General features: G+C 41.3%; 1 protein-coding gene across 5 annotated transcripts in view; it reads right to left on the bottom strand.

Moving 5' to 3' along the window:
• The window catches only part of LOC311001770 (uncharacterized protein), a 49,955-nt gene that overhangs the window by 31,776 nt on the left and 5,359 nt on the right, over positions 1-12,820 (bottom strand). For all 5 annotated transcript variants that reach the window (XR_014596200.1, XR_014596201.1, XM_083992921.1 and 2 more), the window contains exons 3-7: positions 9,555-9,626; positions 8,769-8,885; positions 7,554-7,589; positions 2,384-2,410; positions 364-408 (exon numbers count right to left, since the gene is read on the bottom strand). Coding sequence is in view for 3 of the 5 variants with exons in the window: in XM_083992921.1 (XP_083849047.1) it covers positions 364-408; positions 2,384-2,410; positions 7,554-7,589; positions 8,769-8,885; positions 9,555-9,626 (297 nt within the window). In the remaining 2 variants the exon portion in view is untranslated. The remainder of the gene's footprint in view (positions 1-363; positions 409-2,383; positions 2,411-7,553; positions 7,590-8,768; positions 8,886-9,554; positions 9,627-12,820) is intronic.

The raw sequence follows: 12,820 nt of genomic DNA, 5'->3' as shown, positions 1-12,820 counted from the left end.
TTTTCTAATATGAAAAGTACAGCACATGGCCAAGAAAGACTAATGAAAACTCTGGGTTGACCTTTTGAAGATAAAATGCTTTCAGGTGTGGATGGAAGTTGGATCTGAACTTTTTTCTTCTGTGGGTTTTGTGAGGGAAGCTGTATACCATGTTCAGGTTCAATTTAGAGGAGCTACTTTAATTAACTGGAAAGGTTTAGCATTATGGATTTGTAGTAGGTTTTAAATATCCATCTGAACAACACAGCTCAGTTTTCAAACCTTTTTTTTTTTTTTTTTTTAAATAACAACAGCTGAACGAAAGAAGGTGTAGGGTTTTTTTTTTTACAACAATCATCAGCTGTGTTGTTTGTATGCACTCACCTTCAGTCCATCAACACCTGACATGCCAGGAGGCCCGAGTGAACCCTAGGAAATAAACACAAAGGCCTTTAGGCGTCACTGCATGGAAAATATGACACTGTGCTGCACTGGGAAAGAATCTGAAACACTGTAGAGTTATGGTTAGCAAATATGCAAACAAATATGTGACAATGCACTTTGACTTTCTACCTGACAAAACCTTCTCCCAATGGAAAAGCCAACACCCAGAGGAAACGTAAAACCATTCACAGAAACACAACTACAGTTCAGTTAGAGTTTGACCCAACACACAGCAACACCAACAGATCACAGCCTATATAGACGCTCTCACAGGCTGGCTGGCTATTCTACATACTGGTGTGTGCTGATCTCACAAAACCAGGCCAGAATAAACACTGCCTGTCATATTTTACTGTAAGATCTGCTGGGTGGGCAGAGGGTAAGAAACGGCTGATGGGGATCTTTCTGTTGAGATTTTATATATATAGTATATGGCTGCATGTTTGCATGTTCTCCTTTAGCTCATAAAAACAAGATGATTAAAAGCCAGGGATTGAACCAAACATGTTGTACTGAACTCTCACTCTCATATAGCGGTTTGCTTGTGTTGGCTGTTGGTGCTCCCTCATAGTAGAAGAGATTTACTGTCACCATGATCACATTTACAGATGTATCAGAGATGGGCGAAACAATGATACACAGACTTGAGCCAATGAAAAATTTTCAATTTTTGGGGGGATCTTCTCTAATACACTGCAAAAACTCAAAATCTTTCCAAGAATATTTGACTTATTTCTTGTCAAAATGTCTCATTTCTAGTCTAAACTAATCTATTTCCACTTAAAATAAGACTCATCACCTAAAAATTAACTTGTTTTTAGATCATTTTCACTTGTTTCAAACTAATTTTCACTTGAAATAAGTAGAAAAATCTGCCAGTGAAAGCAAGTTTTTTGTACTTGTAATAAGGAAGAAAAACTTGCTCCACTGTCAGATTTTTCTACTTATTTCAAGTGAAAATATGCTTGAAAGAAGTAAAAAGTGTCTAAAAACAAGTTACCTTTTATTTGATGAGTCTTATTTTAAGTATAATGAGATTTGTTTTGACTAGAAATGACATTCTGACTAGAAATAAGACAAATATCCTTGGTAAGATTTTGAGTTTTTGCAGTGTATGTGGCTAAGAACGTAATGTGGAATGGCCTGGGATGAATCAGAATAGAGAGTGGAGGACATAAAGGAAAAGTTCATGAAATATATCGGTCTGATTCAGATAAGTTCAAGTATATGATTCACTTTCCACTTTAGATCATATAATGACACCAAATGAATCACCAAGGTGATAAAAGATAAATAATTGTTGCCGTGGCCACTCTGCTAAAGGCGGCGCTCCGCCGGCAGCAGACCTAATTGAGTAGCCTCGGGCCTGGCTTATGGGCCATTAACACGGCGGTGTGTCATCGTTGACCCCTCCACACACACACACACCCACACACACGCACGCACGCCCCCCCTCCTCCCACACACCGACGGGAGGCCTTGCCGACAGATGACAGCGCAGACAGGAAGTGTCTGATTGGGTTACACTGAACAAACACTGGCAGCTACCTGATGGCTGGATAAGGTTTACATCTGTTCCTCACATCAGCGCCGCCAGGGACCCACAGCCTGTATCACAGCACTTAGCTGCAGGGTCTCTGTTCTCTGTCTCTCTGAGTCACTCTCTTCTTTTCCCTCCTCATGTTGTCTCCCTGCTCACGCTGACTGACATTTGTGCACACTTTTACACTATTTCACACTTTTTCCACTATTAAACGCAAAACTGATAGCTCAGAAACTCCTTGTAGGTTTGCACGAGGGATTAAAAAAAAGAGATGAAACTGAGAGAGCATCTTCTCCCAGTGAGATGTATTTTGTTGAATTTGTTTTGCAGTTTATGACTCAGGGAAACTCATTTGATCTAATTGAAAAGAAGACTAAGAAGTAGCAGTGGAACAATAAAGGATGTTTTGTAACTCACCTTCAGCCCTTGTGGCCCCTGAGGTCCCTATAAATGAGAAAAGACAGATAGAGAGAGAGCGAGCGGGGAAGAGAAATAGAACAAAAGAGTCCATGTCAGATGAAATAATATGATTCGTGCAGCCAACATGGTCACAGCACAGAGACTGGCAAAGGCTCTGGTAGGATTTAATTCAGCGAGCACACACCCTTCAGGCAGAGCAGAATCACAATCAACCCCTTGTTTTATTCTTTGACAAAGACTGAAAATCAACTCACTCAGAGCATTATTTTCATTGAGCCGCACCATAAACATGAATCTCTAATGAGACCATGAATAACAAAATCTTTTATGGTTTTATCTTTTATGTTGATCTGTTTCTTTAATCATTTTAGCGTCTGTAAAAACTTGCCTTGTTTGACTGTTCTGCATCCTAAGACTACAATCCGACGCAGAGCGAGGTTCATTACCTAAGTGGGCCAATAGCTGGAAAGGCTCGCGAAGCTAATAAGTTAGACAAGGCAAAAAAGGCGCCACATCGCTAACTGAGATTTAAGTCAATGATAGATGTGTCTGGGAGGACAGTTTCTATTCTAAAGCTGCTGCTGGGCTACCACTGAGAAACTGGAGGCCATCGTCAACCTCCACCACCAGAACCTGCTGAAACGCAGCAGGACTGCTTTATGAATAAAATGAGAAACCCGGCTGAATGCGAGTTCCTTCCATGTTGGCTAAAACCAGACTCTGAACTATTGCAGTACCCACAGCAGTTCATCAACACCTTTACGCTTGGCTGTTATGACACCTCATGTTGGCCAGCTTTTTTCTCACTGTCGGCTCAGGATCCACAGTAAATGGAGCCATTTGGCTCATCATGTGCAGTTGGGTCAAGGCCAGACAGACCTTATGCCACACAAGGCCTCTACAACAGCATTCCTTGTTTTATTCTTGTTGATGCAGTATAATTGGCAAAACTAGAGATCTGGTCTCCTGATGAGTGTGAAAACTTTGTGCGTCTGTCTTAAAAAGTGGCCAACAAGGACACACTCAGGTTGAAAAGTTTGACTGTCAGTGCAAATTTTAGTAAAGAAAAAGTTGAGCTTGGTGGCGGCCAACACATGCCTTGTGGCCAAAGCACCAATGGATGCCTGGCTTAACTAAAAGGACCATAATAATTACCAATTTTCTGAAAATAAACTGAGCTTTCCATATCTTGCCTAGTTTCTGTTGACGAAACAAGGCGATCACCAAGTGACCGCGGAGCTGAAACTTTCCCATTCTCATTTTTCCGTTTTTTAAAACAAAAACTAGCTTGTGAAAATGCTGCAGCAACAAGTTCTCACATTTACAGAAATGGCCCACACAGTTGCAGCTCATTTATAGAGCATTCCATCTGCACTTTTAACAAAAACCTCAATGAACAACTTTCATTATCCCAGCCAACCAAGAAAAAGGTTTTCCTCCCGCTTGCCTTTAAAAGCCTTTGTTAGCTATCCTCAGTAGGGTTTGGTAAACATCTTTATGACCCACTAGGTATGTGAGAGCATGTGCCACTCGCCTGAGCGCTAATTAGCTTGGCTACATCTGAGAGCACTCAGGGGCTACTGGCTGAAAAGGAGACTTCTCAGAGAGTCAAGAGCTCTTGAGGAAGTCTTGGTCCTGCTTCTTTCCTTCTCTGCTTTAGGCCCTGACATTATTAGAAAATTTAAATTGAGGATAGTTGCATAATTGGCATTTAAAAAAAAAAAAAAAAAAAAAGGATAATTATTTCAGCTAAAAGTGTCTCGGCATATCGCACCTTCACTCCCTCATTTAACATTCATAAAGGGGAGGAATCCATAATGTCAACAGGGAGCCCATTGAAGTGGAGCATCTGAGCGCAAACACAAAGCTCTGAATGTTTGGTGCCTTCATTCATGACTCGGAAATGACAAACAATGAGGCGACTGCCAGGTCAATTCCCACACTCCGTCTGCAGTTGAACCCTCAGCCACTTGAGGAACTCCCAGACTGAGCAACTCTTGCTCAGCATTTACTGGAAAAATATTTGGGTTGATCAAAGCTAGAAAGAAGAAAAGCTACATGTTGGAGCTTTGGGGTACACACTATGAGCTCCTGTTCAAAGCTCCTGCTTCATTTAACACATCTTTGAAAAAGGCTTTACAATATTATGCAGTTATTTGCATTCAATTATGGCACATTCAGCTCTAAAAAGGAGAATTATTTTCTTGACAGTCTGGGTCTTATTGTCTTAGGTTTGGCCAGTGTAGCTGCAGGTTAGGATAACAATGTCTTCAGTGCCATTATTGCAAAGATTGTGACATTGTGTTCTTTATTTTAACCGTGTACGTTACTTTTCATTTTGTAAGACCTTTCAATCACACCAGCTTTGCCGCTGCTACAACTGTAAACACCACTGCAGCTAGCCAGAACACAGCTAAATAGTGTAGGCCGGCCACCCAACCTAAAGCTTTAGCCAAGAAGTAGCTCTGAAATTAAAAACACATTTGTACCGTCACATGGCAGGTGGTGTGTTGGTGAAGGTTAGACTGTATTGCTGTATCAGAGAGTGCTTAGTCCAGTTCATCTACAAAGAATGGTTTTAGTCCTAATGAGCACTGTATAATTACACACATATTCCACATATGTGTTATATTTATGCAATTTAGACTAAATATTTTCCACACAATTGAGAAACTGATCCCAGAGAATGGATGGAAGGTTTGGTAGAAAAAATATTTATCAGTTCTGTCAGCTCATTAATCGATTAAATGATAAGACATTTGGTCTTGGCACCAGATTTAGCCACTTTACTTTCCATCTGCACTTCCCGAGCAATAAACATGACTAAAAGGCCTCAGTTCTGAAGTCCTGGTGACAGCCGTGCCTATAGATACAGTATACAACCCACAACTATGACAATAAGATCCAGAATGTAACAAAAATAAAAAGAAGACGAAAAAAAACACAGACTTGCTCCACACAAAAATGCTTCTTTTCCCATTGATGTCGACATTTGCCACAACATTGTTGGAGAGCACGGAGCATGTCCTAAGCCATTTACTCACATCTTTGCTCCTCATGTTTGGCTTCACATTAAAGGAAAAACTTAGTCAAGGACACCAAAATATCATAGGTATGTCCTCATTATGCGGGCATATTAAGAAAATGAGACCCCTCCATGCATGCCTGTTGTGCATTTAAAAAATATGGAAGGTGAGTCAGTGGCACGTGGAGGGTAGTTATGGAATGAATAGGATGTAAAAGTGGATCTGTGAACTTCTGCAGTATAATTGGAAGTGCTTTTGGAACAGCATAAAGCAGCTGGAGGAGGTTTTTGCAGTTATGGATGGAAGACTCCATACAATACACTGCTGCTCTTCCATATTTAGACTTTTTGAAACAAAACCAAGTTCCAAATGAATACTGTGTGCAAGGCTGCAAGCCACCTTTCGAGAGCTGAAGACCCCCTTAATTTACCCCAGAGACACCTTATGGCACTGATGATTTTGAATTAAGTCCTGAAAATATTTTCTTTTTCTTCTTTGTCCCACCGACCCCCTCCTCCTTGTTGCTCCACAAGAGTTTAATCCTTCTAACCAGCACCATATGTCCTGGAAGGCTGCTGGAAAACTCTGGAATCTACTTTTGCCTCTTGAACAATAGCATCTACATCAAAAATGCTCAGCTGTGTCAAGTGGGCGCTTGCCGCTAGAACATCGTAAAAAGCAGCAGAAGTTGAGTTAAGGAGCAACTTCTGGATTTTCATCTTGAGCTCGCTTGTGCAGATCAGAAGGTGCCGATCGCAGCTTGTCCTTTCAGCTCGCTGCACAAGGCGGAGCTCATCGCCCCCTGCTCGCTTATGCACAACTAATTCATATTGATTTTCAAAGGCCATTTCAAGGCTGTGGTGTTGTATTTCTGGATGGAGGATTTCTTTCTATTCCTTCTCAGCGCAAATTGCCATTTACAGAAACTTTTCTCTCTAATCTGTTATCTCATCTGTGCCTATTTTTCCCTTCCAAGAAGCAGCAAACAAACTGCTGCTGGCTGGAAACAGAAGCAGCTCCACTGTGTTTGAGTGGCCATCACATCTTTTTACAACCTCTGGGATAAGCTCATCTCGCGCTGCATTACGCAGGGGGGAGGGGATTGATTTCCAAATGTTGACATTATTCCTTGTTAAAAGTACATTAGTGTCTTACTGTGTATATATTTGTGAAATAGTACGCCCTCTCTCATGAATTACAATGAGCAGCTTGTCTTTTTTTTTTTTTAAATACAAAACTCTTGAGCTCATTTTGAGTGGGATTCACTATTCATCATTTGGAGAAATACTCCAGTGATTGCCACGAGAGGTTGTGTAAGCAGCGGAGACTTATGGGAGCACACCTGCGACCATCTATTGCAAACTGGACATTAACGATGTGAAGTGATGGTGACTAAAACGTATAATTAAAAGCAACAAAAAAAACGACATACCATTAAAACCAACAAAAGCTGAAACACAAACAAGCTGAGTGACCTGGAATTGATTAATAACAACTTTAAACTCCTTACTCTCCAGCTAATGTGTCTTTTTTTTACTACATAAACCTCACCATCCTTTATTTTCTGTCCATTTCTTTCCACTGCACCAAATTTTTCCACACCAGTCCGAGGAGATGGAATCAGAGATGAAAGCGCCTGATAACACCTCCTCTGTCAGCTTCACTCACCCTCCCCTGCACTTGTGAGAACTGACATCACCAAAGACCTCGCTTTCTCTGGAATTTGGCTTGACCTATCCAATGTAGCTTTTATGAGGAAACTTTAATCACATGCTTTATTTGCTGAACACCACAAGTGGTATCCAGTTGCTGTTAACTGGAACAGCTTGTCCCTACTGTATAAGGGGTTTTGTGAGAGAAAGCATACGTTTTTTGAAGGGTACCATAAAATGCGTCATTAATATTCATCGTGGCAACCATAAAACTCTTCATGAATTTCTCATAATTAAAACGTTCATTTAAAAATATCCCCAAGTGGCAGCATCCCTACATGACTGCTGTTTTGCAGAGCATAATTACATGACGTGAGCTCAGGCTTTACATCTCAAACACTTCACTGATGCTGAGCTTCTCTTTAGAGTCCACCGTGGGTCACAGATGATGAAGAATAAGTGATGCCAAAAGGAAAAGCTTGTGCTTACCATGGGTCCTGTGTCTCCAGCCTGCCCTGGATCACCCTATAGGAAATTTAAAGCACTCAGTTAATGTGAGAGCAGTGGGTTGAGATGTATTTGAGAAGTTGAGAACATGCATGGAATTGTAAAATGATCATAAACAGTGTTGAAACAAAAACAAGTCAATTTGTCTGGTTAAAAACGCTGTACTTTCCACATTACGCTTGAATTCCCCATTGCTTTTAGTGTCCAATAGTCACTATGGTGTGTAGAGACAAGGTTGCCAAGTAGAGCTGAGTATTGTTCTGCTCATATAGCAAGTTGGCTGGGAGGCATTTATCACGCTGTGCCACCTGCACCCTTCACTGTCTCTGTCCAACAAGCCTGTTCTCTGCCTCTGCTTCTAGTTCAGACCTGGCTCTTGGAAGCTGGATGTTCTTACAGGTCTTGGGGTAGATATGAAACATATGCCCTGTCCAGATTGCAATGCCAAAATCCTGCTCGTACATTATTCCATTTTTGCCTCTTGGTGACATTTACAAGACAATTTTTGCCACCCTCCTCCTGAGCGTTTCACGGCAGGAGAAATAAATCATAGGAGAAATACAGTGCAGCGGCAAGAGAAGTTTAATTTCTTGGAAAAACAACTATTGCAACTGCAACTTGAAGAACAGAAAACAATAATCATCAAAAAGTTGGAAAGAAGCAGATAAACAACACTTAATATTTTTTTGCACTCCCAGTGTGAACACTGCCAAGTCAATAAAGATCAGCTGGAGTCCTCAGGAAGGTTTTATGGCAGAACATAATTGACAGGCCTTTTCTGTTTCTTCTTTCTCTCACAGGCAGAGTTCACATAAATTAGTGTGATGCCAGTGACAGGCTTAAAGACATGGAAAATATTACTTTGTAATGAAAACCAACCAAGTAAACGTAAACCCATACAGTAAAGCATTTTCTTGGGGAGCACATTCATGTTTAGCTCAGGACATCAGGGCAATGAACGGCAATGTAGCCTCAAGTTTTCATTAAGGTTTTCTCTGGGACAAGCCCTTCCGGCACCGACTCAAACCCATATTGAATAGGAGTGCAAAAGGAGTTGAACTTGTTTGGAAACAATGCAGTGTGCTTTTAAAGGGGAGATCCACAGATATTTTTCCATTTCTACAAACACACAACTGCAAAAGAAAGCATTCAGCTAAAAAAATAAATAAATCATGTGAGGTGAAGATCAATACTCACTGGGAGACCAGGTACACCTCTGGGCCCATCTTTGCCTGTGTCCCCTGGAGGCCCTCTTGGCCCAGGAGGACCTGGTGGCCCTGGAGGCCCAGGTGGTCCTGCTTGCCCCTGATCTCCCTGTGTGGCAAAATAACACATTCCAACATCATTATGGTGTGATATTGTTGGATCCACTGAGACTGGAGCCATGGCAGTTAAATGATAATGAAGAAGAGAATAGTGAAATGATCTGGTGGGTGGCTATGGGCTGCCTCCATTAAAAACATGGAGGAGAGTTTGCATTTTGGATCTTACTGCTAAAGTTAACATACGACAATAAGGATGGAGCTGTAATTGTTCGGATTTATAGCTGAAACATTAATCCATTAAAATGCATGCATTCCTAAATGGACCTCACGAGCTGAATAGGGCTTGTGCATTTGGAGCTGAATGAAAAAAAAATCACATTTGTCAGTGCAAAGCTAAATAATCAGAGCAAAAAATATAGTGAAAATGTGTGGTCCATTATTACAGTGGATTATAAGAGATTCTAAGTAAATATTCAGCAATCTAAGTTGTAGGGAAAATGCTTTAAGTAGAGCCAGAATAATAATTCATTTTACATTAATAAAAAACCTTGTTTTCTAAAGAGAAATTTTTCCCTTCAACAATAACAGAAGGACTAGAAGAGTGCGTGTGACAGGTCTGACTGAAGGCATGCATGCAAACTGCAGAATGTCCAGAGAGAAGTGATTGGGTGAGACTTGGCACGGTGGACAGGGAGACGAGTGAAGACACAGCCACTACCTTAATGAGCCGCCGCTTTATGAGCTGCTGGTCAGCGGAAAGAAAGCCATGATTGATCTTAGGGAAGACCATCTGAGCAGGTGTGTGAGGTCAAGAGGTCGTAGGTCAGAGGTGAGAGAAGGTTGAAGAAGGATGAAGTCCCAGAAGAAGAAGAAGGAGGAGGAAGGCAAATGCAAAAAGAAACAGATTTTGTTAGAAAGGCCTATGTTCATGAACCCCGGTCCAGCGCCTTCACACATGGGGGGGGGGGGGGGGGGGGGGAGAAATCCACACTTTTCCAGCATGGAGGTGGTTTGCTTCGGAAGTCTGGGCTTATTTTTTGGAGCCAGGGACCATAATTACCACCTCAGGGGTGCGAGGGCGCCACAGCGGCCTCACAGTCCCCGGAAAAATGGGAATTTCTCCTCCTCTGTGAAAGCGCTGTCATCATCATCATCATCGTGCCTGCTGCGAAATCAGACCCCGGGAGCTGCACGCACTGACACCAGCCAGGATGACCCTCTGAGCTGAGGTTGATATCTAACCTTCTGCCTGTCAATACGTGCATTATTCTGCTAGCGTCCATTGGTTTTAGTGGCTTCATCCATCGCTGAAACAATCCTGAAGGCCAAATTGGTGGATTTAAGGATTTGTGGTGAACCATGGGCATGAACTTTAAAAAAAACATTTTGCCACTTTGGTTCATTGAGTATTCCTCTTAGAGTTCCTTCCATTCATTTTAGCATCAATGGACACAAGCCAGACCATGTCTTGGTTTCTGGATGCTTATTCTTGTTCCAGTCCGCTACATATTACTGGGCTATAAAAGGCCACCTTTGCTTTCAATGGGAGACCTGGCATGTAGCATGGAACAGAAATCTCTTGAGTGAAAGACTGGTAGTGGCATTGAGGAAGGGGATAACGATTGACTGGCTGTGATTAATTAGATGGGCTTTTTCCTGTGTCTACTCTATCATCGGGCTTTGAGGAAAAGCAGCCGACAGTGATTCATTCACTCCCAGTGTGTACTGCACAGGGGTCGGACTAAGCAGCTAGGCGGCACCACCACCGACAAACCTTGACAGTCAGGATCTGATTGCTGTGCAAAGCAGCCAGCGTAGGGAGACCAGGCAATCCCTAAAGGGACAAACAGCAGAACATGGCACAACACACGCATGACATTCAAACACTGGGTGAACAAAAACAGATAAAAGGAGGAAGAAGATAAGCATCCTATCTATAAATATTACTACAAATTTGTCAAGTTAGATGAAGGATTTAAAACAATGTCCCGACTTCTTTTTCCAATTATCAAAAGCCAACATCAAATTTAACTGTCAGGCAATTAGTTTTGAGGACCAGACATTTCAATCAAGACATAAACACGACAAGCATTTTATTTTAAAAAACATTCACCACTTAAACAAGTCCATGTTTCCACTCCATCATGAAACAATGGCACTGGGGCCATCTGGTATAGAGTCTAATAGCTAAATAACCATTTCCTGTTGTTTTCTTTCAGATATTCCAAGAGAACATTTGTTGAGACGATTATCATAGGGCAGACTCTGCATTACAATATGCTGGTACATTGAGGAGTGGTATTGTTCGTGGAGTTTTGGGGAACATCACAGGATTGAAACGTTCCCTGGAAATTCAATCAACTACAATTCCCTTGTCAACAATCTTCATGACAGATGCGATCTGCTCATGAAAACTGAATTAAAGAAGAAAGCATGGGGTCTTCTGCTTGTTAAGAGGAGAGACAATGGTTTATAGATGAATATCAGCTTTGATCCAAGTCCAGAAACATTGTCATATCGTTAGCTAAACATGGTTTTGAATGTTATTCTCAAATGAATGCACCCCATTAACTTTTATTCTTTTGGGGGATATTCTCCATACGTAGACATAAGGCTATACATTTTTATTTTACTGCACTTACTTGCATGTCTGTAGACTTATTGACAAGACTTTTACAGCCTAATGCCATATAAATGTCCACTGTAACATGAATTGATTGTTTGCTAAAAAGCTTAGCAGCTGTAAATGAGCTAGGGATGTCTTTCAAGTTTTGGGGGGGTCTGTCAGGCCAAAGCAGTGTTCTTTTTCCAAACCAGCTACAGCTACAATAATTAGCATGATGGCTATACAGCGACAAAAGGGCATCATTAACTACATTAATTTGTAGCATTGCATTCACAAGTAGCTCATCTACTGTGGAGCATTTCTTCACAGGATGGAAGCTGGTCCTGGATGCTATCAAAGTAGAGGGTAATGTTAGCGACCCTCTGTGTTTGATTTGGGCAAGTTTACTCTCCAGCAACCTCGGCCAACCTTCCCGAGATAGTGTTACGTTTGCCAAACACATAAGTTCATCCTCATCCTAAAAGCCTTTTCCCCCTGTGACGTTCAAATTAAAAGCATATGGTTTGAAAATACGAACAAGTACTTAAGCTAAGAACAAAGTCACAGCTTGACCTTGCATTTCTCTTAGAATACTTAGAAGAACAAGCTCAACACTGCACCTAATGACAATAGTTATTTTATCTGCATGGCTTCCACATAGATCATCAGCTGATGACAATTCTTTGCCTGGGAGCTGTTACTCTGGCTTATACAACTTAATATCTTCTATGCATAGTAAGAGCTCTTTCACAGGATCCTTATTTTTAAATGTGTTACACTGGAAAGTTACTTGTGGAGCTGTTTCCTTCATTAGCTAGCTAGCATGAATTGATAAAACAGGTGTCCTGTCGGATTTCAAAATCAACTGTTGCTGGGTAGGAAGGAACTAGAATATTTTGTTTACAAGACAAGCTGGAGGCAGTATTATTGTAAACTATACCAGCAACAACAACTACTTGGAAGAAGAAGGGATAGAAATTGATTGTGATTGCATATTTTCTCATTTATCAACTGCAGGTTTTGCTCCACTATAAATAACCAACCTGAATGAGCTGATGAAAGTTCCTCTCTAAGACTGGCACACTGACATAAACATGCCCTGTAAGAGATCAATCTTCTTCTATATTGAAGCTTAAGATAAAAATCTGGCCTATCCAAACATGGATTTGGTGCCATCCCTCTGGTTTTCCACAGATAATTCAAAAAGTATGGCTCATTAGGAACATGGCTTTCAAGGCAGGCTGATTGAATTCAGCCCTGCTGCAGAACAGTGCAATGGATACTCTTACACTGCAGACAATAGCCATTCTGTGCGTAACTGGGATTGAAGCGCAAATATTTCTCAAGTTATTTACAACCTCAAACATGCTGAGGACAAA

The sequence above is a fragment of the Trachurus trachurus genome, assembly GCF_905171665.1.
Source record: "Trachurus trachurus genome assembly, chromosome: 18".
NCBI lineage: Eukaryota > Metazoa > Chordata > Actinopteri > Carangiformes > Carangidae > Trachurus > Trachurus trachurus.
Note: the sequence above shows the minus strand (reverse complement) of the source record. Positions and strands in the feature narration are given on the sequence as shown.